Source organism: Hydra viridissima, unplaced genomic scaffold (assembly GCF_058129835.1).
Source record: "Hydra viridissima isolate aposymbiotic clone 2 unplaced genomic scaffold, HvirCarnegie_v1 scaffold_2, whole genome shotgun sequence".
Taxonomy (NCBI): domain Eukaryota; kingdom Metazoa; phylum Cnidaria; class Hydrozoa; order Anthoathecata; family Hydridae; genus Hydra; species Hydra viridissima.
This window is the reverse complement of record NW_028324301.1, coordinates 4,021,503-4,046,087: the sequence shown is the minus strand read 5'-3', so window position 1 is coordinate 4,046,087 and position 24,585 is coordinate 4,021,503. Positions and strand designations below refer to the sequence as shown.

Here is a 24,585-nt window from a genome sequence, read left to right as displayed (position 1 = left end):
CATATATTGCATATCATAAAAAAATAAATATATATAAAAGATCATTTTATTAACTTGGATATATCCTTGTCAATGAGCGCCTGCAGCAAAAATGACTTTTTATACAAAAGAGAAAACTATTTTATATAAAAATATACTAAAGGAGCCAACACATCAGGCCAAATACTTTGCACTTGTATGTCTTGCTTTTCCGGAGAAACTCTTTCAATATGTAGAAATTTGATAATAAAAAATAGCAAAAAATAACGCTCTGCGAAAAATTTATTTTTGAGAAAGATTTTCTGAAGTGGAAAGTAGCTTTAAATAAAAAAAAAAAGTTTCTTAAAATCCAAAGGGTTTGGGTCGGTCATGATAATCCACAAAAATAGTTGAAACATTTACAAAAAGCTCCATCAAATAACAAACTGTGACAGTTGATTAAGTATCAATTACAAAGTTCATCATAAAATGGTATCAGTTATGTATTAGCGCTACCGGATTTTAAGTGTATTGTCATAAGATATTTGTTAATCTAAAATAATTTAGGTCAAAAAACCTTAATATGTATTAATCAAAGTTCGATAAAACTCAACCAAGAAATAAAAAAAAATTGAAAATTCGATAATATTGTAGTAGTTACAGTACATGATATTTTCTTTAAAGTTGTTAAACTTATGAACACCAAGGTAACCTCTCTTATTCAGCAGACATGGATGCTAACTAGATTAGGTTTTTACGAACAACGATAAATTTAGGTGTCAGTGTTCAATTAGGTTGTTTAGAGGAGGTCCGGAAATAGAAATATCTGCAAGAAAAAACAAACCATTATTTATTTTGTCTCAGTTACCGAGGCATAGCGTGGTGTTTATACTTTTGATGTGTTTGCTTCTATTTTTGTTCATTACTTTAAATGCATATATTTACATTTATATTTATAGTATTTCATCATTCATTTTACTAAGTGCTGCATTTATCTACTGCGGAGCTCTATTAATAATAAATTTGATACATTAGAAATTAAAGTAGTTGAATTATAGATGATTTATTTAAGGGCGTAACTTTTAAAAAATGTAGTTAACGGCTTACGGGAAAATTGAGGAAAATACTCCGTTTATATTGAGAGTTTTTCAAAGAAAAAACGTTATTAAAAAACTGGAATCGAAAGGAAAGCATTTTTGAACACAATCATAACTGATATATTACTTGTAAGTTGATTAACACTTATGTTTTTTATGTGTTAAATGACAATAAAACAAATAAATGATAATGAACCAAATAATGAAATTTACCCTGCTCGTAGAACACGTGAAGATTGCAGCTTTATATTTTTTATGTTGTTATTTTCTTAAACAATAAGTTAAAAAAATTAAATCTATTAAACGATATTATTGGGTTTACAATTTCTGGATTTTGAAGATGATTCTATAAAATTTCGAAGATAGTTCTATAAAAGTCAAGCAAGTAATACGGCTAATGAGATAAGTAGGAATTGATTACAATCTCATAATATCACCTCAATATTGATTGAATAACGGCGTATTAAATGAACCTATCACGTATCAGCTGCAGATCTGCGCAAGTAGAACTTAAAATGGTTTGAATGCCATTCAAATACCTTAGTGCTGCTTCCAAATATTTGGAAAAAATATTTGGTAAAATACAGTATATGAATGGTTCACAAAGCTCAGCAAAGGCGTATTACGGGTTTAAAGAAACATATCTGACGAACTTTACCGAAGCAGATCAGCAAATGAATTAGAGACTTCAAATCACTAACAAAAAATGGTGCATATGTTTCAATGTGAAATACAAAGTTAATCAACGCACACAAAAATGTATCAAAAAAAGCTTCTACTTTGCTTTTCTATATTTGAAAAATAACATTTTTGCTTGTAAAAATTTCGAAAATTTTTTAACCGTCCCAGTAATTTAAATTATCATTGAAATTAAAAATGATTTTTATTTGCATAAGGAAGGATAGAGTTACTTTTTTTTTTTAATGTTATTCTTTCGAACATAGAAAAAAAAAACTATACATTTCAAATAATCTTAGTTTAAACGAAAGTGGATATATTCAACTTGAAGCATGTTCATCGAGTTAGTAGTGCAAGATTTAAAATTAAAATTTAGTGACTCAATATTTTTGAATAAGGTTGCAAATGAACTCGGAATTGCATGTAGTCTTAAAAAGTGAAGAAAAGTAAATGATTATGACGTATGTGTTTAAGGATTGTTATTAATTTAAAAACATGCAAACATTTATGACGTCAAAAAATTACGCGAATTTCTTTTTATAGGTGCAGACTGTTAAAGCGAATATTTTAAGCGTTATTTCAACAGTTTGAGACCGTAAATTAAATATTTATAAAACCTTAAATTATATTTATCTACAATTAGTGTTTTGCACTTCAAACTGCAGTGAATTAACACATCCGCAAAATGTGCGTGATGATAAAAACTATTAATCCCACAACTTCTATTATGATGTAGACAGAGCCAGTGCGAAAACGCAAGGATGAGTAATATATATCTTATAAGAATGTATTGTTACTGAAAAAAGCCAAACGTTTATATTTTGATATTAAATGATTAAACTAAAAATCAGTAAGTGAAATTTTTTTTTTAAAAAAAGTCTTGAAAGGAAGTTTTAAAACCATATCTTATTTGCATAGTTCTTGTTCACCCATATTATTTTATTTACCTTAAAAAACTCTATTTGTATGACTATGTATACTTATCGATACTGTTACTAAGTATGTCTGTATATAGCAAGCAAATCTGGCTATAATATAAGATACTATAAAATTAGATATTTTATAGTATTTCATATTGTAGCCAGATTTGAAATGCTTTTAATTTATTTTGGTTATTGTCTCTAAGAATTTAAATTTTATTTAAATGAAAACAAGTTTTAGCTTGTAAATAACCAATTGAAATTAGCATTTAAATGCATATATATGCTTAGGACTAAAAGCACACTTTCAAAATTTTAACTTGAAATATTTGAGTTAACATGGTATCAAATAATTTAAGTTAAGAATTTACTTGAGTTGTAGAGAAATAGGAAAAAGATAACTTAATTCTAAGTGAATCTTTCAAAAATACTCTTGGAATAATAATAATAAGAAGAAGTGCTATAATAAGTTGTAAACAAAGATCCTAACTCAAAAAAAGAATAATGGAAGGAATGCTTGCATTATTTTTTAAAAGCCACATATATTTATAGAACATCTTTATGAAAAAACTAGCTGCTTTTATTTGCATTTTATTGTATAGCATTTTTTTCAAAATTTTACTTAGTGACTATTACTGTGTTTAATTTAGCTTTAAAAAAATATTGTTTAATATATTGCAATGTGTAGTTTAACATAATTTAAAGTTTCTGAAACCAGTTTAAATAAAAAGATTCAAGTGTAAGTGTGTGTTGTGTTATCAATTTTTACCAAGCCGTTACTATTTGTCACTGATACTATTGGCTGTTATTATTTTTCACTGATACTGTTGGCTGTTATTATTTTTCACTGATACTGTTCATCACTGATACCATTCATCACTATTTCTATTTTTCAACAGACCTTATATTGCAAAACTTGTGTCACTGATTTTGTTTGTCACAAATTTTTTTAAGTTCTCTAAACACATGTCTTTAGGTAAAAGATGGAAGCTTTGTTTATTATTGGAATGTATACCAGAGCTTATCAAAGTGGAATAGGAATGTATTATTTTTAGCTAAAGATGTCAAATTCATTCATTAAAGTTTTACCTACACAAATTATCAGTTCAGTAAGCGGACATGAGAATATCGAAGATGTAAATAAAACTGCTGACAAAGATAAAATCATATACTCTTGTGCTGGAGTAGGCAGTTTTGTTATTGCATTAATCCTTATTTTCTTCTTCTATTTTCTACTCAAAAGAAGGTTAAATGGTCGAAATATTACTGCAGAAGATAATCAATCATCAGCTGTTAGGAGAGAATTTAATATTGACACTACTGATGTATTTATAAGCAATAGAGGTAAGTCTAAATTTCAAGCAGTTTCAATTTTACTGATTTTTTTAGTTTTATTTATTAAAAGAATCAGTTAAACTATTTTACAGCTGAAAAGCGCTATTATTAGGAGTTTTTATTATTATTATTATTAATTTAAAGATTTATACAAAAAATTTAATTTAGCCTAAAATTTGTTTTAATATTGAATTTTTGTAAAAAATCTCAGATGCTACAAGCATTTTAGATTATATTCCCTTAAGTCAAACTCATATTTGCATGGGTAATAGATTTTGGTGGCCAAATTTTGCATTTAGTATAGGTTTATACATCTAACTAATACTTAAGTTTGATGCTGCTGTTAATTGTATGGTATGGTAGAAAAAGATAGAAACCCAATCAACTTTGTGGTCAATAATTTTTATTGTTGTATTTCAGTTGTTAATGTAGGATATATTTTTTGTGGATATATGTGGATATATTTGTAAGATATATTATAAAGTTTCTAGGTCTTCAAATGTATTAAGTCCATTACCCTTTTTCAGCTACAAAAATGAGCACTGTAAAACATTTTTCATCACACAATTGCTGGGTTATTGTAAAAAGTGTCTTAATATCAATGTTATTGATATTTTAACCATTGTTTAATCCCTCTTTTAGTTTCTCCAACACTACTATGCACATGAAGGGCTGAAATATGAGTCATGTTTTTAGAATGCTAGTTGCTTATGTGTGCTTTTTTAAAAATAAATTCATCTTTAGTCATTTAGCTGCAGAATACATCAAAGAAAAATTGGGGTATCACTACTGTATTAAATTTTTGTTACTGTGATCTGTGTTTTTGCAGTTATAGTAGCTTCCTTATGACTAAGATGGCTGTAGAGTCAGAATAATGAATTTAGAGGCTTTTGTGGACTTTTATAGATGGAGTCAGTTATATTATACCTACTCTGACTTCAGACTATATACTCATGCTTAGAATGTCCATTTTGCATATTAAATTAAGTAATTTTCAGTCAAAATGAATGCAATTTTGTCAAAGTTAAAAATTTTAAATTTAAGTTCAAATGATATACTAGTTCATTTTTATCAATAACATGAAGGTCTGATGTCTTTAAAATCATGTCTAAAACTTTTTTATTAAATCAATCTTCAGTTAAAACAAACACACGTATGATTTTTTACTAAAGCTTGTATTGTTAAAGTTTAATAGTACTTATCCTACAATAATGTACTTTGGCCTAAATGCTTAACTTGCTAGTTTCTGTTCTGAGTTCACAAATTTGAAACTGTATCTGCATCCAGATGTTAGCGTAGCAAGGTGATTTCATATAAATAAAAAACTTAGCTTGTAAAAAATATTAATAGATTTGGTACACTTTGTCTTGCCTAATTGATTTAATTTAATAAGAAGAGATTTGAACAAAACTTGTGTTTTACTTGCAATTTTACAATGCACATTTTATCTATTTAGTATAAATAGCTTGTAAACATAAAATAAAATGAATTAAAAAGCAGTAGAAATTTAAAAGAATATTTGAAATATTTTCATCCTATAATTTTAGAAATTGTCAAAAAGAAAGAAGGCTTCAAGGATGAAAGAAACTAAATCAAGTAAAAAAACCAATCCCAGTAACTAGATATTTTATTGAAATGTAACTGTAACATTGACTGCATAAAAGTTTAAGAAATGTATTATTGAAATGGTGGTAAAAAAAAACAATATTCCATTAATCTTCTTTTTGCAACCAGCATTTGTAGCCCTAATGGAGAAATGGCTAGAAAAATTGAACTTTCATTAGATAAAGTGTAAGAAAGTTAATATTGGATGATGCCTGAAATAAGAAAGAAGAGTTCCAAAGCATGGCCTACTTAAATGCACAGCCTTCTTTTCTGCTTAAATTGAAAAAAAATAGAAGGCCAGTTTGAAAATTGTATATTCTGCCTAATGAACAAACATTCTCAAAATAATTTTAATTATCGTGCTATAAATTTTAAGCAAGTGTATCTGGCACAGGATAAAAAATTTTACGTGGGATAGCTAAATCTAAACTCTGCTAAATTTCACTAAACTTCGAAAACTTAATTGTGGCTTCTTTTTAGTATAAGATAATAGTTCTGGTTAACAAATGCTTTTAATTATGGTTGCACCTCTAATTATATTTGTTGTGAAGTAGTTCCAGTTTTTTGTTTTCCAAACTACAATTGTTTGAGAAAGATATGGGTTATATTAGGCAATAGCAATTATGGGGCTGTTAAGTACTGTGCAAAAAATAAAAATACACAAATTCTCAAAAATAACCTTCAAAAGTATAAAAGAGCTAACACAAACTAATTAAAAATGAAACAAAATATTTTCATTTTTCTCTCTGTCTTTTTATAAACGCAAAAATGTTATCTGCAATAAATTCCTTACTCTCTTTCTGGTGTTATTAAAATAACTATATGAAATAACAGTGTGTATAATTTCTTTTCCATGACTTTGATGATTTGAACATAAAAATGGTTGATACCCTTCTCTACTGCCAAAAACTAACTTTGCTGCTTTACGGTGTTGCATTTGAGACTGATGAATAACATTAAAAATGTGATCTAGCATAGCAAAACTGTCACAGACATATTCTAAAAGCAGTACTGATGGAGTTGTTAGCCCACCTCTGGACAATTTATTTAAATAGTTATAATCAGTTGACTCCTGTTGACAATGTTGAGTACAAAGCAATTTACAATATACTCCAAACTTCTTAATCAATTTTTTGGCAATAAAACCAGCAATAAAACTGGCAATTTCACGAGAATCATCTGATAAAGTCATACAATCAAAATCTCTTTCTTTGATCTGCTCCATCAAGGATCTAACATGTTCTATATCTTCATCAGCATTGATATCATTTTCAAAAATGTCAATTCTTTCTTTTATCAAACTTTTTATTTGGATTATACTCTAACTATAAATAAAATCTTTCAAACTGACAAGGAATCTGCCACCGCTCATTTGACGGTATTGTCCATATCTTCTTTCTAAAAGATCACTTTGAAAACGAGCAGTCAATATAAATTTGTACTTATCTTTCAGCAGATCTTCAATTAATGAAGCATAACATAATAAAGTTCTTTGCAGTGCTGATGATGTTTGAGTGTGTATTTCTCAAAATTTGGAATTTTTGTGTTTTTCCATTTGTTTAACCAGTCAGCAAAAACTTGAAAAAATTCAGGTTTTTTATCATTTAAGATAGCAGCATTGCCAAGAAATTTCTATTTACAAATCTAATCCATAACTTTCTTAAATCATCATCTTTTGGAAAACCAAAAACTGGAACTACTTCACCACCTAGATAATTGGAGTTACAACCAAAAACACAGTAATTATTAACCATAATTACTAAATATTAATAAAAAGAAGCTACAATCAAGTATATGAGGTTTAGTTGATGTTAAGATTTAGTAACGCAAGTTTTTATCCTATGCCGGACTTATTTAAAATTTATAGCGCAATTATTAAAATATGTTAAGAAAGTTTGACCATCCAACAGAATATACGTTTTTTAAACTAGCCTTCAATTTTTTTTCGATTTAAGCAGAAAGAAAGCCATGTTTTTAAGAAGGCCATGTTCCAAAGAACCTTTAAAAGTTTATTTATGTTTCTCAAAATGGATGCCTGAGTTCCTCATACGATTAATTATTTTGCCATTAATGCTTGTTATGTTGATAAAAATGGTAAATTAGTCATGCACACACTGAGAGTGAAAAACACTGAGGTGTATCATACAGGTGATTTTCTGCAAATGCTATTAGAAAAAGTTTTAGATTTAGCAGATTTAGTGTATTGTGACAAGTAATACTTCAATTATAATTAGCACAATAAAAAAAAATTGAATGAATATTAATATAGAAATTAAAGAAATGAAAAAATCAATTGAAGTTAAACAGTTTAAGTTTTGTGAAACTATTTAACTTGGAATTTCTGATCCAAGAATTAGAAGCTTTTCTTTTTCACCCTTATATTGCTACAAAATAGTTGCAAGCTGACCAATTAAATCCTGATGACTTCTTGATGAAGCTATAGTAGACTAATTGCTGATGGAATTGTATATTCAATCAAAATAAGGGAAGAAGGCTGGAGACTAAACTATTATTAACAGGAGTATATATAGATCCGATGAACAGAACTTTGCTGAATAGTGAGCAAGTTATAAAGGGTAAGGTGGAACTCTTTAATCTTGCCTTTTGCATGAAAGGACTTCATTTTGCCTGAAATTTTGAGTCACAGAATGATAAAGCAGTTTTCAGGATCTCAATCACCTTCTTCAAATGAGGAAGGAGACAAACCTTTTACTTTTAAAAAAATTATAAACAAAATTGCACATTCAAAAATAGCAAAGTGTGGCTGCTTAATCATTCCTTAGGAACCCATTAATATAAAAATAAATTTTGTCAAGGTTTTGAAAATGGTCATAAGTAGTTGGAAAAATTTGCACAATAGAACTGACAGTAGAAAAATTCCTCTATATCCAGAAATCATAAAAACAATGTTTTGAAAACAGCTATGCCACCTACCCAAGTCTGCATTGAAATACTATTTTCTGCTCTGAAAATAATTTAGTAAGATGTGAGGGCTTCCATGAAGGAGGATCTAACAGTAGCAGTTGTATTCTTGTGAACAAACTCTCTTAAATTTTTAGATTAATAATGATACTTTAATTATATATTTTTGTTTAAGTTTTAAACGAAAGTTTTATTTGAACTTTTTATTCTGTGTACTGTGTACAACTGGAGCAATAAGTTTTGTGTTCACTCAGCAAGAGTTTTTTACAGTAGGAAATTAGAAATATTAAATATTAGCAACTAGTTTCTAATAACTTCCTATTTATATTGCTTCAAGTTATGACGTAAGAAAATTTTAAAAAGTATCCTTTTAAGTTACAAATGTGCTGCATTTAGCAATCTATCATTTTGAAAGTTTTATTTAGTAATGTATACCATAAATTCTTAAATAAAGGAGGAGTCAGAATTAGAGCTAGATGTGAAGAAAAAGGTTGAGTTGGAATTTTTGTTAGCTGACTCCACAGCTCTAATGACTAGTGCCAGCAGTTGTAACTAATTTTGTTCCTGCCATTTACGCTGTATATCTTGAGTCTGGTCATGATTACAAACCTGTGATTTTACTCAATCATCCTGACTCATATTGTGATTTTACTCAATCATCCTGACTCATATTGTATAGGCAAACCAACTTAGCATCTCTTCTTCTCTGGGATTGGGATTTTTCTAGTTGCTTCTGATTGTTTATTAAATCCAAACCTATGGAAACTAATTTACACCTAGTCTTTGAAAAAGTCAATCAAATTAAGTTCTTCTTTAACACTCTTTTGGATCAAATATCTTCAATGGTGTGAGATGCTCTTAGCCTCATGTCATTCAACTAAGTATATTGAATTCTAGAAAAATTAAAGCAATCATTTATCTCTGACTTTGATAAAAATACTATATTTTTGTCAAAGCAAAATTCATTTCACAATCTCAATTCATTTAGTTCTATAATATCTCAATTACATGTTTGATCTTTAACTTTTTTTTTCTCAGCACTTTATTTTCTTTCAATAAATGTTTTTGAAATAAAACTTAATGTAAAGATTTTCTTAAAGGCAAGTAAGATAAATAAAGATTTAGTAAAGCTAGTTTGTTTAAAAATTAGTGTGTGATAAAAAAAAAAAGTAAAAGAACTATTAATTGGCCCAAAAGACAAAAAGGTTTTGGAGTTATTATTGCTAGAGCAAAAAGTTCTATAGAATTATGTAAAAAAAAAAAAAAATACAAAAGTTGCTCAATTTTACATTTCATTCAATTATATATGTTTTTACTCTGTAAAATGTTCCCATACTCTTTATATATTATTTTTATATCACAAAAAACAAAAACAAAAGGTTGTTTTTGTAATAGGTTCAAATTCTTCCTCTATTATTTAGGAATAGGCCACCATGATTCATACCATACATGATACATAGGTATTACTTATTGAATAATTAAGATTTTAAAAATCTTATAGAGAGTATTATTTGTATTTTTAGATTCGATTCACTATGAGATCAGTATAAAACTTCTTACTCCATGGAGTGAAATGTACAGTAAACATGACTCTGATGAGTTTCATAGCTTGAAAAGTTTAGTCGAAGCATCAGTAATTGGTTTTATCTAATTCTACTCTTGTTTGTTTGTGTATAATATTATATAAATTTGTAACCCAGTAGAAATAATATCAGTATTATTCAATAGGTAAAAAAGCTAATTTTTTAGTTGCAATATTTGAATTTTATAGATTGCAGATCTTTATGTTAATTATGAAGCTTTCAAAAATGCATCACTGGTCTGTTTCAGGTACTTTAATATTTTTTGTTAAGGTCCTTTTTTCATTTTTATAAAATGAATGTTTATGTATATCTTAATTTTGGTGAATTTTTAGGGAAGGAAGTGTTATTGCTGAAATTGAACTAATCTTTACATCAATTGCAAAACACCCTCTCATTATTATCAAAGAAGCTGTTTGTTTTGGGAGATTTTCTAATTTAGAAGTAGATAAAAATTTTTTCCTGGAAAACAAAGGTAAGAAAGTTCAAAAAATTATTTTTGGAAAAAAAAATTATTTACTTTAAAAAATGGTTTTTGGTTAAAACTGTATTCTCTTAATTAAATGTTGCTTGGCCTTTGAAATTTAAATAATGATTATCTTTTTTTCATAGTAAATACTTCTTCAGAATCTCTTTTCAATTCAAAATTTCTAACTATTGATGGGGACAATTCAGGATTTAAAAGTTCCTCTAGCCAAAGTTCATTACATGATCATATCGAATCTGGTTATGGAAGTCAGATTTTTGATGCTTCAACCCATTTGTCACCAAAGAAACACAAGGTTATGCAGAGCTATTCTGGTGAATCGTTGAAGTCAAACCATTCTGCTAAGAGCTCCTTGTCATTAAATAACCCAGTACAAAATACAACCCTTCAAAAGGAAGATAAAACTATCAATTTAAGAGATACTCTCAAATCATTGAACAAAATTGTAAAAAAAAGAAATAGTGAAAAATCTGCCCCCAAAACAGGTATGAACCCAATATAAATTCTCTATCCTTATGTTTCAATTTTTATGTCATTGTTCCTTGCAATGTTCATGGACAAAATTTTCATACACAAAAAAATGAGCTTACAAGTTTTTCTTTTTTTTTCCTCACAAAAAGTCTTCTTGTATTTCTTTCTTATTTCTTGCATTTCTTTCTTATTTCTTGTATTTCTTTCTTTTTTTTTTGTATTTCTTTCTTATTTCTTGTATTTCTTTCTTTTTTTTTTTGTATTTCTTTCTTATTTCTTGTATTTCTTTCTTATTTCTTGTATTTCTTTCTTATTTATCTTCATGCATGTAACCTGCGAGCAAACACATTGTTTCCATGTCAACTTCTATCTCATCTTCATGACCTTCACCAAAATTACATATGAAAATGTTGTAAGTTAAAAAATCCCCAAAAAACCCAATAAAATTGATTGTGTTAATTTTTTTTAAAAAAAAAAATACTATAAGGTTTTTTAACCTGATCATTACACAGATTGAGTTACAAGAAATTTATGAATTAATTTTTTGTTTTTAAGGTTTACCACATGTTGGTTTGTTTAATTTTTTGCCTCAAGATGATAGAGAATTAGCTTTCAAGCAAGGGGAGGTTATTTTTGTTGATTATGTTGATGATGGAGGCTGGGCAAAAGCTACCAATCAAAATGGTTTAAAAGGATGGATTCCACAAAACTTTGTTGTACCTATTGATGTTGAACAGTATGAACACACTAAAAAAGCTGTTGAGGTAGAAATTGCATTTAAACCTATAAATTCTCAAAGCTAGTTACCAAAGCAATAGTTGTTATTAAAATGCATTATCTCGACATCTGTTTAAATGATTTAGTTTACTTATTTTTTAGTCAATCTTGTATTTGGACAGTGTGATAGATTCCATAAACTCTCCAGTTGACATAGAAACACCCACTCAACTAGTGGAAGAACACAATAAACTTTCAGAAGATCAAACAAAGTTTGTTGAGAGCAGCGAAAGTGTTGCTCCACCAAGGTCCAGCCTCTTTATAACTATTTTCCCTTTTGAACCTTGTGAACAGAAAGAGCTCAAGCTAGAAGTTGGGGATTTGGTTGATGTGTTGAAAACAAGTGAAACTGGCTGGTGGAAAGGTAGATGCTTGCGTTCACAATGTGATGGCTGGTTTCCATCCTCTTATGTTCAGCCTCAACCGTCTTTTTTATCTGTAAGCAATTTAATTAAACAAGAAACTGGTGATGATAGAGGAACTGTATCAGATAGTGAAATTCATTTGATTGATGCAATTAGTTTAAAAAAGAAGTATGATGATACAACTGGTTACAATAGTGATAATGGTGGTTGTAGTACAAAGATTGAAAGGTTAAATGTCAATCCTGACAATTTTTCAGCACAAGTTGAAAATTCGGATTTAGGTAACTTAACTTTGACTAGTGCACAAAAAGAACTACCTTTGGTAGACGGGTATTTATTCAAAACCGAACCTCCTTCAAAACCGGTCCCTCCAAAACCCCGTAAAAGGCATATACAAGACCAATTTCAGTTGATGGCTTCTTTAAAAGAAGCTGATTCAAAAAGCAATCAAAATTTGCAATCACTTGAAAATAAAGATGAAAAAGAATTTCAGAATCATGATACATCTCATAAGGGAAATATTAATCAGTCTATTGATAAACAATTGTTTCCGCGAACAGATGAAAAACGCTTGCTATCGCCAATCAATAAACTTCGACCTCGATCATTCCAAGACACACCTCAAAGCAATTTCATTCAGCTTTCAAATAGGCTTGCTAACAACAATATGAAACCGGCTTGGTCTCTCCCTTCGTTAAATGTTGGGGACCAAGTAAAGTTGAGTCCTGATGATGATCGTCCTTTCCTAGAGCCCATTCCAAGAAGAACTAAACGTCATTCTTTGCCAAGTGTAGATTCTCCAATTGTTTCTCAAGGAATAGCTTCAGATGAAAGTTCTAACAAATCATTAAAGGAAGGAGCTTCATCAGATGATGAATCACAAAGTCAAACCGAAAGTAAAACTTTTAAAACATCTTCCCCTATGAGATTTCATGATCATTCTCAAATAGATCTTGGATTGAGAAAAGATGACAATAGTTTTTCAAAGAATAAACATTCGACCGTAAGTTCTGAGAAAAGAGAAGAGCTCGTTTATAGAAAAGTAGCTTCTAAAAAACCCGAACTTGATCAAAACTTGTCTGCGTGTATTCCACCTGAAGATACGGATAAAGACTATATTCCTCGCATTTCTAATAGAAAAATCGATTCCAGTAGACATTCACGTGCAAGAACAGCCAATAAGCATTTCTCTAGTTTTAAGCATACAATTATAGAAGAATCTGAAAATTTATCACCAGACGAAGATACAAAAAAGCGCTCAATATATTATAAAAATCGAGATAACAATGTAAAAAATTTAACGAACTTAAAAAGTAACGAAACAGAATCAAATTCACAAAATGCATCTGAACCACTGGAAAGCGTTAAAAACTCGATTAAATTAGACGATAAAATTTTAACTGAAACAGGCAATCAAATTAATTCAAATAACTCAACTTCACAAAATTTTAAAAGTAAGCGTTCTTCATCCATGCAAAGTTTATCTTCTATAACGTCGATACGATCTAATTCTTCTGCTAAACTCGAGCATATGAACGTAAGGAGAGCTATAGTTAATGTGGTTGCTCAATCTGAGTATGAACTCTCTTTCTCAGTAGGAGCTATATTGTATGAGTTAAGACCAAGAAATAAAGAGGGTTTATCGTTCGGCATACTTGAAAACTCTAGTCAAGGTTGGTATCCTTCGGATGCTGTAGAACCGTATTATATTTTTTAATAAAAATTATTACAAATATTTTTATTACATAACAACTTTAATTCTAGTTTTATAAGATTATATAACAATAGACACAAAAGTTCATTTTGTTTAGCTAGTTACACTGAACCTAGTCATCAGCCTGTGATGGATCTTTTTTTTTTTTTTCATCAACAAGAGTAGAACTGTTATTCAAATCGCATTACGTTCAAAAAAGGAAGAGGGACACTTTTTTTCAAATTAGAAAATAGCTCCTGATTATTTGGAAAAATTAATTTCTCTCCTTTTATTCTTTAAAGTTTCCAAGTTTTTTAAAAAGAAGTTTTTATAAAATAAAAAGTAACTAAATATTTTACTATAGGTTTTGCTATAAACTAAATTTAATTTGTAAATAAGGACATTTTACGACTAAGTAAAAAACTAAAAGCAAATAATAAAAAACTTAAAAAAAAAAACAATATTTATTTTAAATTTCCACCGAATAAAAAAAGATATGCTAAAAGCACTATATTACTCCAACTGTTGATACCCATGTTTAGAATACTTAAGCGCTGCATAAGTATTCGTGATTTAATGCCGATTAATTTGAAGATGTGAATCATCATGAAGTCTGATGATGCGTTAAATAAATCCATGTATTAAAACATCGTTTTTAGTATTCAAAGCATTAAAATAATAGCACTAGACCAGAAGAAAAAAATTAAGCAATAGATTTTTCAATTTGTTTAGGCTGCGGGGTTGAATTTGATTTTCTGTGACGAATTCATAATTTTTTTTTTTTTTTTACAAATTTTTCGGGCTACAACTCGACCTGGGGTTTGAAAAGTGGTAAAACCCAATGATTTATATTTACTAGATATCTAACTCGCGCTTTCGCAGTGAAGCAAATTTTTTGCCAGTCTGAAATGACGCAATTATAATTAAAAACTAAACAAGAATGGAAGTATTGTCAGTTTAAATAAAACGGCTACCGGCATTAAAAGCTTTAAAAACTTGCTTCACTTTTTCTTACGGAACATTTGTAAAGTTAAACATCTAGTTAATATATATCATTGGTAATACCAGCTTTATCCATATTCCAAATATCTCAAGTTTCCAGCTTTAAAAGATTAAGAAAAGTTTCTAAATTTTTTTATAAAACTTTCTAACGTTAGTGGGATTAAAACTGGAAACGCTTGATTTGTTGCTTCAGGTTTTTTTATCGACAACTTTTTATGTCATTTAAGATAAGCGGAAAATCAGTCTTCTGCAGCTGCTTGATTTTTTCTCCAATTCTGTGGCATTTTATGTTATTAGCTTAAAGAAAGAAAGATTCTTTTGCACTTGCGCTACTACAATTGAATCTCATTAGAATATAGGAACTTCTATGATTTTCTATAATGCACCAGCATTTTTTTTTTTTATGTATTAACCATACATTGTTTTCTACTGTACTTGTGTAACAATTTAGCACTTTTCTAAGAAAAAAACTTTGGAGCCCAAAGAGACAAAAGGTAAAGGAAAAAAACGTACTTAATCAAATAAATATACCAATAAGGTTTGTTTCAATCCGAAATCAAAACTTTTATCAGGTCTTTTTGATGTATTTGTTTGTTAGCCCAGTCCAGCCACAAGATATTGCGCTAATGAGCTGGTCAATGTTAGAGTTCTATTGCTTACAAGCTTGTGCTTGAACTTTAGCTCATATACTGAAGTTCAAAGGATTGATGTCACGAGAGCTAGGTGGCCAGATATTTTTGGGCCAGAATTTCAAGTGATCAGTAAAATTGACCTTGTGACATGAAGTTCCATCTTGCATAAAAACATAGTTTGCAGATTCAGGATAACTGGCTTAAACCCAATGAAAGATGTGAGGCTAACGTAGAAATACTGGTGGCACTTTCTTAGGACAGTGAAGTTGTGTATAACATATGCCAAACTTTTAAAATTTGATTTCAACGTTTTTGTTCCGATGACTTTCAACTTAAGGATCGTCCAAGGTCTGCTTGTCCAACTAAAGTTGTTTCTGAAGCGGTGCGCAAACTGGTGGAGGAGGATCCTAGAGTTAGTAGCCTCTGTATGTCCTCTATACTCAATGTTCTCACCATCAGTACTGCACTGTCTTCATTCAATGGGAAAGGTTCTAAAGTTTGGACTCTATGCAACCTAGTGCTTGTTTGGCTTCTTGCTACTTCTTTTTGCAATATCAAGATACATTTCTTACAGGAATATTAAAACCTTTTGGTGTCTTTCGAATAGACCTTTTTTCTATTAAAATAGCATCAAAAGAATCTTTTATAACATCTTTAGGAGTTATAGTCCTGTCTGTTTTTCTTTTACAATTTCGCTTTTCTGTAGATATCCTGAATTATATAACTTTAGTGATTTTACGACCAATGTGAATAAGGTTAAGGTGGTACATGTTACCAACTAGCCCCACAACCATTGTGTAAACTAACCCCAAAAGCTTTTTGTTCACAAAATGGCCTACAAATCTCCCAAAATGCGAAATATTAAAACCGCAAAATGTAACAGGTTAGAGTGAACTATATAAAACTTAGATCTATTCGAGTTTACTTGTAGCTTATACTATTGCTTTTTAAAACTGAAAAACTAGTAAAGTTACAAAATTAGTAAAAAATCACGAGCATGCGTTAATTGCTCTGATGCTACACTGGAAGATGAATTAAGAAGATTCCATATAAGTTGTAGAAATTTTTGGAAGAAACCTCCAAAGTTAAGTACAGTGTTTCAATTTATTCTTGTAACCAACTAGCCTCGGTCTCCTATACAAATAAATGATAAGTGCTATATCAAAAGTCAAATATTTCCTAAAATATAGAAACCATGTTAATTTTTGATACATCTGCAAAAATCACTTAGTAGTAAATCTGAAGAAAACTTTCTTTTTTTTTAAATAAAAATTAAAAAAAAAAACATTTTTCGTATAGCTACTGCTAGTCTTTCCTCAGTCTTCACTTCAGTTTAGGATTATGGGATATAAAACAGGGTTTATTGAAATTGATTAATACAAATTAGCTGTCTGTGCAAATAGTTTGATCACTCAATACGCAATGACTGATGACCATGAAACTAAATCATGGTGTTTTGCACCATGATCATTTTATAAATCAAAAACTTGTAAATGAGTTTTTGTTCTCTGATTTCAATGAACATGATTTAGGGCATGAGTTCTTGACTGAAGGCATGCATTCTTTTTTTTGAAGAAGATAAAAGAAAAGTATTTAATAAATGCGTCCCTCTCTTTGGCAATTTTCCGTAAAAATGGAACTGTTTAAAGAAATGATTGTATTACAACAACAGTCTAACAAACTTGCTTTTTTAAAGATTTTATAAAAACTATGCTTTTTATTCAATTTTTTTACTTTGGCTTCAAGCTATTAATAACGCATTTTGTTACATATCTTCGTTTTGGTGTGATGTAATAATGTTTTCAGTCATTTTCAAATTTTTTTTCAATTGTCTCAAAGAGAAAAGTTCTCTTCTGCAGCTGCATCAACCTAGGGATTGGTACATCTTTAAATAGCTAAATCTTTACCTTGTGCTTTGATACCCTGATAGCTTTTGAGGAACCAAGAACAATTTTTTAGAGAATAAAGTAAATAAGTTTTATGAACTATCTTCTTCTCTTTATTCATGATGTTTGAGATGCCACATGTCATTACTAGTGTGAGCAAATAAATTGCATTTTCCATAAACCTTGCTTCCTGGCAAGCTCCTGGCTGAGGAAATGTTGTAGCGGGAACATATTCACCAGTCTTGTAACTACTAGAAAAGGAGAGTTCTGGGACAAACCCATTTTTGATCTCCGTTTTGTATTTTTTTTGATAATTGAGGGGTGTGAAAATGTTTTGATCTCCGTTTTGTATTTTTTTGATAATTGAGGGGTGTGAAAATGTTTTGATGATTTTGGGGTGTCGGGAAAACGTTTTTTCATGACGTGATAAAGCATCATGAAAAAAAATTTAATTTTTGCAAAGGTGTTTGAATCTTGCGCGAAGTTATGCGTAATAATATGCTTGTCCGAGAAGAAGATTAAAGCTTCCGGATTGACCGACTTGAGCGTCTCCGGAGATGAGAGTGACGACGAGCCTTCTTCCAGCTGCGACGCTGGGCATGGAGTCTGCATTTGCAAAATTTCTGTAAAAGGAGATGGTGGTGGTGGATCCGATGGTGGAGTTGGATTGTAACAGCAGTCCAGTCGATGTGTTGTTGAATGAGGATACGTTTGATCCGTTCCAAGAAGACAAATAAAAATCTTCCAATCCAGACGAGGAAAAGATGCATTTGCTGTTATCGTCATATCCAGAAAAAGTGGTGTAATTGTTGGTGTTGTATGGTGTCCAAGGACTGAGAACGGTTCCGTTTCCAGGAGGCAAATTGCCGTCGTACATTCTGACTCTCGATTCCCACCAGTTTCCAGAAGCACCAATGATGTGCATCCTGATGTATTTTAGAAAAACTCCATTTCCTTTTCCATTTGTGTCAAGCAAAACATATTCGTTTCCGTAAGTGGTGTTTAAATATCTGAAGGTCTTGCAGTAAAGTTTGAAAAGAGAGATGGAGGCAGGAATGGAGGCAAGAGTGAAAATGAACGGCTGAATCCAGTAAGTGATTGTGGAGGTATTTTTGTTGACCAATTGGATGCTGATGTTTGTCCTGAACGGCATGTCAAGAGTAAAATATCCTCCCAACGAAGTGTTGCTCAAAACGTTGCATCCTTGCAAAGAATTGGCGTAAAAAGGTCCGCCGACGGGTGAAAAAAGCAAGTCGCAAGCAAGTCCAGTGTTGTCCACTCCTATTCCTTCTGTGGTTTCTAAATAATTTCCAACGTTAATCTAACCATCTGTAAATATTCGAATGAAATTATTTCAAAGAAAAGTTCCACTGAGAGCCAACCACAACCTTCTCAGAACTCCAGGTCCGTCCGAGTAAGTGAAAACTGTTGTCGTGGCGGCTGATGCTATTGTTTGCGATTTTAATCCCAAGGACGAAAATTCTGAATTGGGAACAAGCCCTAAAAAGTTGGATTTTTGCAACAAAACGTCTGCGTAACTTTTTGTCGCGGCGTCTTGCGCGTTTGAAGGGTCGAGCACATTGATCAGTTTATGCGAATTCAAATCCAAGTCCGCTGTGCCAACTGAAGTTCCTCCTCCTCCTGTCGAATGCGTGTCCACGTAATTTTTTGTGGCGGCGTCGTGCGAGTTGGTTGGTTCTGCCAGGTTGATGATTTTTTGAGAGTTAAAATCAATGTCTGAAGTGATGGTGCTGGATCCATCCGTTTTGATATAAACGTTGCTTGTTGAGTCTGCTGTAAGATTTTCTAAATAAGCGCTGAACTCGTTTCTGTTGAATTTGTCAATCATTTTTTAAAAGAGTGAAAATTTTTTTTAATTCGCAAGTGATCACCAAAGGGTGTTGACAACGTCTTGAAAGCTGTTTTCCTCTTCACATTTTTTCAAGACGTAAAGACACAAGTGACCGCAATAAGACGTGTTTCCAAATTGGACCCTTTCGCTGTTGTAAAAGACAGGGCTTTTCAGATATTGAACCAATTCAACGAGAGGGGGTTGAGCGTAAGAGTCAAAGCTGAACTTTGAACCAACACACCCAATGAAACCCTCCGGTGCTCGAATCCCCCGTGTTGATAATCCCGCATTCTTTTTTTCTCGGTTTTTTTGGCAATGTGTCTCTGACAAAAACCCCTCGAAAGTTTTTTATTTTTAATTTTTTTGCTGCTTCCATCAATTGAAAATTGGTCAAAGCCTCGTTCGGCAAAATAACTCCTTCCACATTGATCATTTTGTTCATTTTTTTAATTTGTTCATTTTTTTATTTTGCCTCATCATTTTTGTCACTTACCTTTTGTTCCTTTTCTTTTAATTTGTAATGACCATAAGCCAACGTGTGAATTCCATCTTCCAAAATGATTCTTTTATAATCGTCGGAGCTGAGAGATGTTTTGTTGATCTCCTCCGTGTAAACGTCATGCAAATGGGATCGGATGACATCCATTTTGTTAATCTTTTCTTTTTTTGTTTCGAGACATTTTTTGTAATCGTCGTGTGTGATGTATTTTTGGACGACATATTTTTTGACTCCTTTGCATTTTTTGTGCTCTTCTTGATGTATTTTGTAAGAGTACAATTTTGACCTGAGACCGACAAACTCTTCAATCTGTTTTCCTCCGGTTTCGTCTTTGAACATCCCAATGACCTTTTTGTTTAAACCAACTTTGAACCCGACGCTTTGAATGGCTGGATGGCTTTTGACGAAATCGCTCGTGTCGAATTTTTTTTCCACATCGTCGGCAATGTCCTTGTAAAAATCGTCCGTTTTTATTTCATAAACCAGTGAGTCAGTGTCTGTCATCAACAGCTTTGCGTCACCAGGATATTTTTTTTTTGATGAAATCATAATGGAACTCGAACATTAAGGTTTTGCTCAAATCCAAAATGGACATCCCCAAATAAATTGGTTTGTTGTAAAAATTTTTTGTCCTTTTCATGTGAACGGCAATCAAGTTTTCCTCGAAAATCGTGTGCCGGTCGTAATTTGGTTTGGCCGACAACTTGATTGCCTTTTCCTTTTCTGTCACCAGTCTCACGTCCACTCGCTTTTCAATGTTCTCCATGGTTTTTCCAAACACCGAATTGTTCATCAGCTTGAAAAATTCCTTCTCAAATTCACTGGTTGCTTTTGTTCTCAATTCTGTGTTGAGGTCAATGTAAGGTTTCAACCAATCCCGTTGCTCAAATTTAATGCCTCTGTGCACATTTGAAATTTTCATTCCCAATCGCTCGTACAATTTCAGGTTTTCACAGTGAAGGACATAATTTTTTTTGTCGTTTAAATTTGGAACGAGCTTATCCACTTTTCCGATTTTCATTCTCTCAGGGGCCAACGGATAATCGTTGTTTTCATCGTGAAGGCTTTCCGGATAATCCAAATCAACCTCCAAAATGCACGGATAATGTCTCCAATTGGACAGTTCGTCTTCTGACATCCATTTGAAACCGTGAGTGGGAAGAGGTTTGCACATGGCCCATCCGTACAGGTTGTTGGCGTCCAAGTATTGAATGAATTTTGATGGTTGGCTTGGATCGTACGAGTCACCCATGTATTTGTTGTTCGATTTTCCATGCCTGTTTGAGATCATGCTGATCCCTCCACGTGTTCCTTTTTGGATCATTCGAAGCATGTCTGGGTCGCTCAACAACTCCAATTTTATTTTTGTCAGTTTCAAACAAGCGTCCCAAGCCAACCCGGGAGACGTGTAATACCAGGCTGGGTCGAGCTTGTAATGTTTCATGCAAACGTCCCTGAAATTTTCAAAGACGTCGGCCAGAATCAAAACATCCGACACGTTGTACAAATCGTGATAATCTCTGAACGTTTTGCATTGAAACGTGTCCCAAACCTTTTGCGCATGCGCGTAATCTTCATCGCTTATCCCCTCGTGGTTGAGTTCTGAGAAAAACGCTTCTTTTGGAGGCAATTGCGTTTCTTGAAATTTTTCGAATCCATCCACCCAACCGTAAGGGTAAACGCCTTTTTTTGGAAGCAAATCGAATTTTTCTCCTTCAAAATATTTTGAGAGGTTTTTGAACTCTTCCGGCTTTAAATTTTTCGACAAAGTATCCAAACTGGAGGCCATGAATCTAAAACTGTCGATGAACCTCAATTCAATTTTTTTTTCTTTTGGTTTTCCGTCTTTCCCAGTGTACTCTCCCACTTTGATTTTTTTCGAGAAGCTGATGTATTTTTCCTCGTTGCATGGGATGCAGGTTATTTCTCCACCCAATTTTTTGATAAACAAATGGCTGTCGTAACCTGACAGATTGTGAAAAACGACAGGAATGAATTTTGGGACTTTGTATTTTAAATTGCATTCGTTGTGGGCTGCTCCTCGATATTTTCCAGTAAAATGGCAGTGATCACGCACCTTTTCTGCATCGAGAATTTTTTCTTCACAAATGTGACAAACCGTCGCGGATTTGAAATTATTTTCATCCTTCTTTGTGAAGACCATATTTTTTTTCAAGTTTTTTCCAAAAATTTCTTTTATTTCTTTTTCCAACTCGCAGACAAAATATTCTCCAATGTCCTCATCCTCGCTTTCCGACACAGATATTGTTGGACCACTGCTGTAAACTGTTTCATCAAAACATTTGATGTGAAAGGCAAATGAGCTCGGAACGTGACTTTGAAACTTTTTGGTGTACGACTTGTCTGGATTTTGTTCGCACGAGTCCATCGGTTTGACAAAGCTTTCAAAATCCGCGTAAACGATGAATGGAACCCTCATCGACCTTTCCATGTGTTCAAATTTCATGAACGAATTTTCTGGAGGAAGATCCATTCGTGTCGCGCTGTGCTCTCTGCAATAGGCCGAATGTTTTGAAAGATCCTCCTCGCTTTTCATCCCCTGCAAGCAATTTCTGCAAAAATATTTTCTCCCGTTTCTGTTGGATGCTTGGGATGAAATGAGTCGACTCAGATTTTTGATCAGGCAATAATGATTCGTTTTTTCGTCTGAAACAATCAGCAAATCTATTTCATGCTTTATGTTCAAGCATTTCGATATTTGCAAAGGGTGAATGGATTTTTTTTCATAACCGAAAACGTTGACGCTGATGTCTGTATTGTTTTTTTCAAATTTTTTGATTTGATCGAGTTTGACAGGAAATTCAATCCCTTCCCAGTTAAAATTTTTTGATTGTTCAATGAAGTCTTTGTCAATTCTTTCTCCATGTTTTTCTTTCATGTTCAACGCCCTGGTGACGCTCCACTTGAAGCATTCATTGTCTTCGTTCACCATGTTGATGATTGCTTTTTTGCTCGACAGAAAATCGTCGAGAGGGATATACGACCGACCACCGATGGGCTTATAGTCAATTAAATTGATGTCCATTTTCAAGATGGATGACACTGTGCAATTAGAGCCCATTTTGTTGTATTTTTCCATGTTTTCCAGGATCTCATCTTTTGCTTTTTCATAAAATTCTCCCAAGTCCGGCGACTCCAAAATAATCCCAGCTTTTGACAAAAAAGGAACGATTCGATGCACCTCCTCTCCAGTTGTAAGGCTGACGCTCTCCATATCGATTGTCAAAACGAGGCTCGCTTTTTTGTTTTTATTCTCTTGAAGAATTTTTATCACTCCGTCTTTTGCCAAATTTAAAAATGCAGAAGCATCCTTTTGGTTTCCTTTGACTTGATGTGAAAATTGTTTGGCAACATGTCTCAGCGCGTGATCGGTCAAATGAAAATCAATTGGTGGGTTTGCGAACACGAGCGATTTTAGAGACGTGATTCTTTTTTTCAACTCTCTTTTTGTATTTTTCAATCTTTTTTTCACCATCTCTGGAACGTATGGATCAACAAACTCAAGCAAGCTGTTGAAACTGCTGACAGCAGCATTTGTCACAGACGTCGCAAACCTTGAAAAAACTCCAGGAACCATCACAGGAGACGAATCTGGAACAGGAGCGTCAAGCATATATTGTGATGACGGCTTTGGAGGAAGAGCTGGTTTTTGAGGAAGAGCTGGTTTCGTAGCGATGACAGGCTTTTGAACAGTTTGATGCGGAGCAATCGCAGGACGTGGAGCAATCACAGGACGTGGAGCAATCGCAGGACGCGTAGCAGGAACAGGGCTTTGAGCAGTCCTCACATCTGCCGTTCGTCTACGAGGATGACCAATGACAGGTCTTGTTGTTTTTATGGCTTCAACGAGTTGTTCCCTCGTCATTTTTGAAAATCCTTTTATCGCTCTGTCTCGAGCTTGATTTTTCAATGTTGCCATCGAAACTTTTTTTTCTTTGGCAATTTTGCTTTCCATTTTTTTATTGCCAAGAAAATTATTTAACTCAAATTCAATTTTTTTGGTTTTGTCGATTTTTCGCATTTTGCTCTCCATTTTTATTATGCCAAGAAAATTTTTTTCGGTTTTTCGGTTCCGGTTTTTTCAGGATTGCATGTTTTTTCGGTGCCGGTTTTTTCAATTCTTTTTTTCCGAGAATTGAAAATTTTTTTTCGGACTTTTCATTTTTTCGGACTTGGAGTTTTTTTTCTGTTTTCGAGTTTTTCAGAATTGAAGATCTCAATCTTGATTCCATTATCCACTTTTCCATCACGACGCTCCAAATATCTCCAACCATGACCCGTCTTTTTCATCGCTTCGTAAAGGGATCCGTATTCAACCACATCCCCTGTTTCGATGTTGGTCGTTTTCACAGACACAGGTTTTTTTCGAATCGAACCAAGCCTCTCGTATTTTGGGTCGATCGGTATATATAGGGAAAAGGCGGTTCCAGGACATTGACCCCTTTCCATACTTAAGGAATCCAAGATGGCGTCGTGTTTTGATGCAAAGTGTTGATTCCAGGACATTGACCCCTTTCCATACTTAAGGATGCATAAAAAATGGTGAACACTTCATATCATGACAAAACCAATACTTAAGAGTCGTCTTTAAAAATCAAGAAGAAGTATAAAAATAATCATTTCTATACCAGTTCTTCAAGATGCCTGTTCTTCTTTATTGCCTTGTTTTGTAATGTCCGTAAGCTAGCGTGTGTATTCCGTCTTCTAAGATGATCCTCTTGTCGTCGTTAGCGCTGAGTGCGACTTTGTTAATTTCTTCGGTGTAGACATCGTGATGACGTGATCGGAAGACGTTCATGGTGGTG

The 24,585-nt window shown here is 32.2% G+C and overlaps 2 protein-coding genes across 5 annotated transcripts; one reads left to right on the top strand and one right to left on the bottom strand.

The window, feature by feature from the left end:
- Nucleotides 1–1,051: 1,051 nt before the first annotated feature.
- LOC145181259 (uncharacterized) lies at nucleotides 1,052–14,015 on the top strand. 4 transcript variants are annotated; one of them, XM_090079082.1, is made up of 8 exons: nucleotides 1,052–1,184; nucleotides 3,630–3,997; nucleotides 10,039–10,148; nucleotides 10,287–10,345; nucleotides 10,431–10,570; nucleotides 10,708–11,067; nucleotides 11,609–11,817; nucleotides 11,933–14,015. In XM_090079082.1, exons 2-8 carry the CDS (start codon nucleotides 3,715–3,717, stop codon nucleotides 13,910–13,912), a joined length of 3,141 nt encoding a protein of 1,046 aa, XP_089935208.1. In that variant the 5' UTR covers nucleotides 1,052–1,184; nucleotides 3,630–3,714; the 3' UTR covers nucleotides 13,913–14,015. The 4 variants fall into 4 exon arrangements, with proteins under 4 accessions (XP_089935208.1, XP_089935206.1, XP_089935207.1 ...); XM_090079080.1 differs by lacking the exon at nucleotides 1,052–1,184 and adding an exon at nucleotides 2,289–2,583; XM_090079081.1 differs by lacking the exon at nucleotides 1,052–1,184 and adding an exon at nucleotides 3,288–3,392.
- A 6,289-nt stretch (nucleotides 14,016–20,304) lies between these two features.
- On the bottom strand, nucleotides 20,305–23,699 carry LOC149891617 (uncharacterized). The gene is made up of 4 exons (XM_090077968.1): nucleotides 23,335–23,699; nucleotides 21,981–23,223; nucleotides 20,582–21,908; nucleotides 20,305–20,507 (listed from the first exon to the last, which is right to left on the bottom strand). Exons 1-4 carry the CDS (start codon nucleotides 23,697–23,699, stop codon nucleotides 20,305–20,307), a joined length of 3,138 nt encoding a protein of 1,045 aa, XP_089934094.1.
- Between the last annotated feature and the right edge of the window lie 886 nt (nucleotides 23,700–24,585).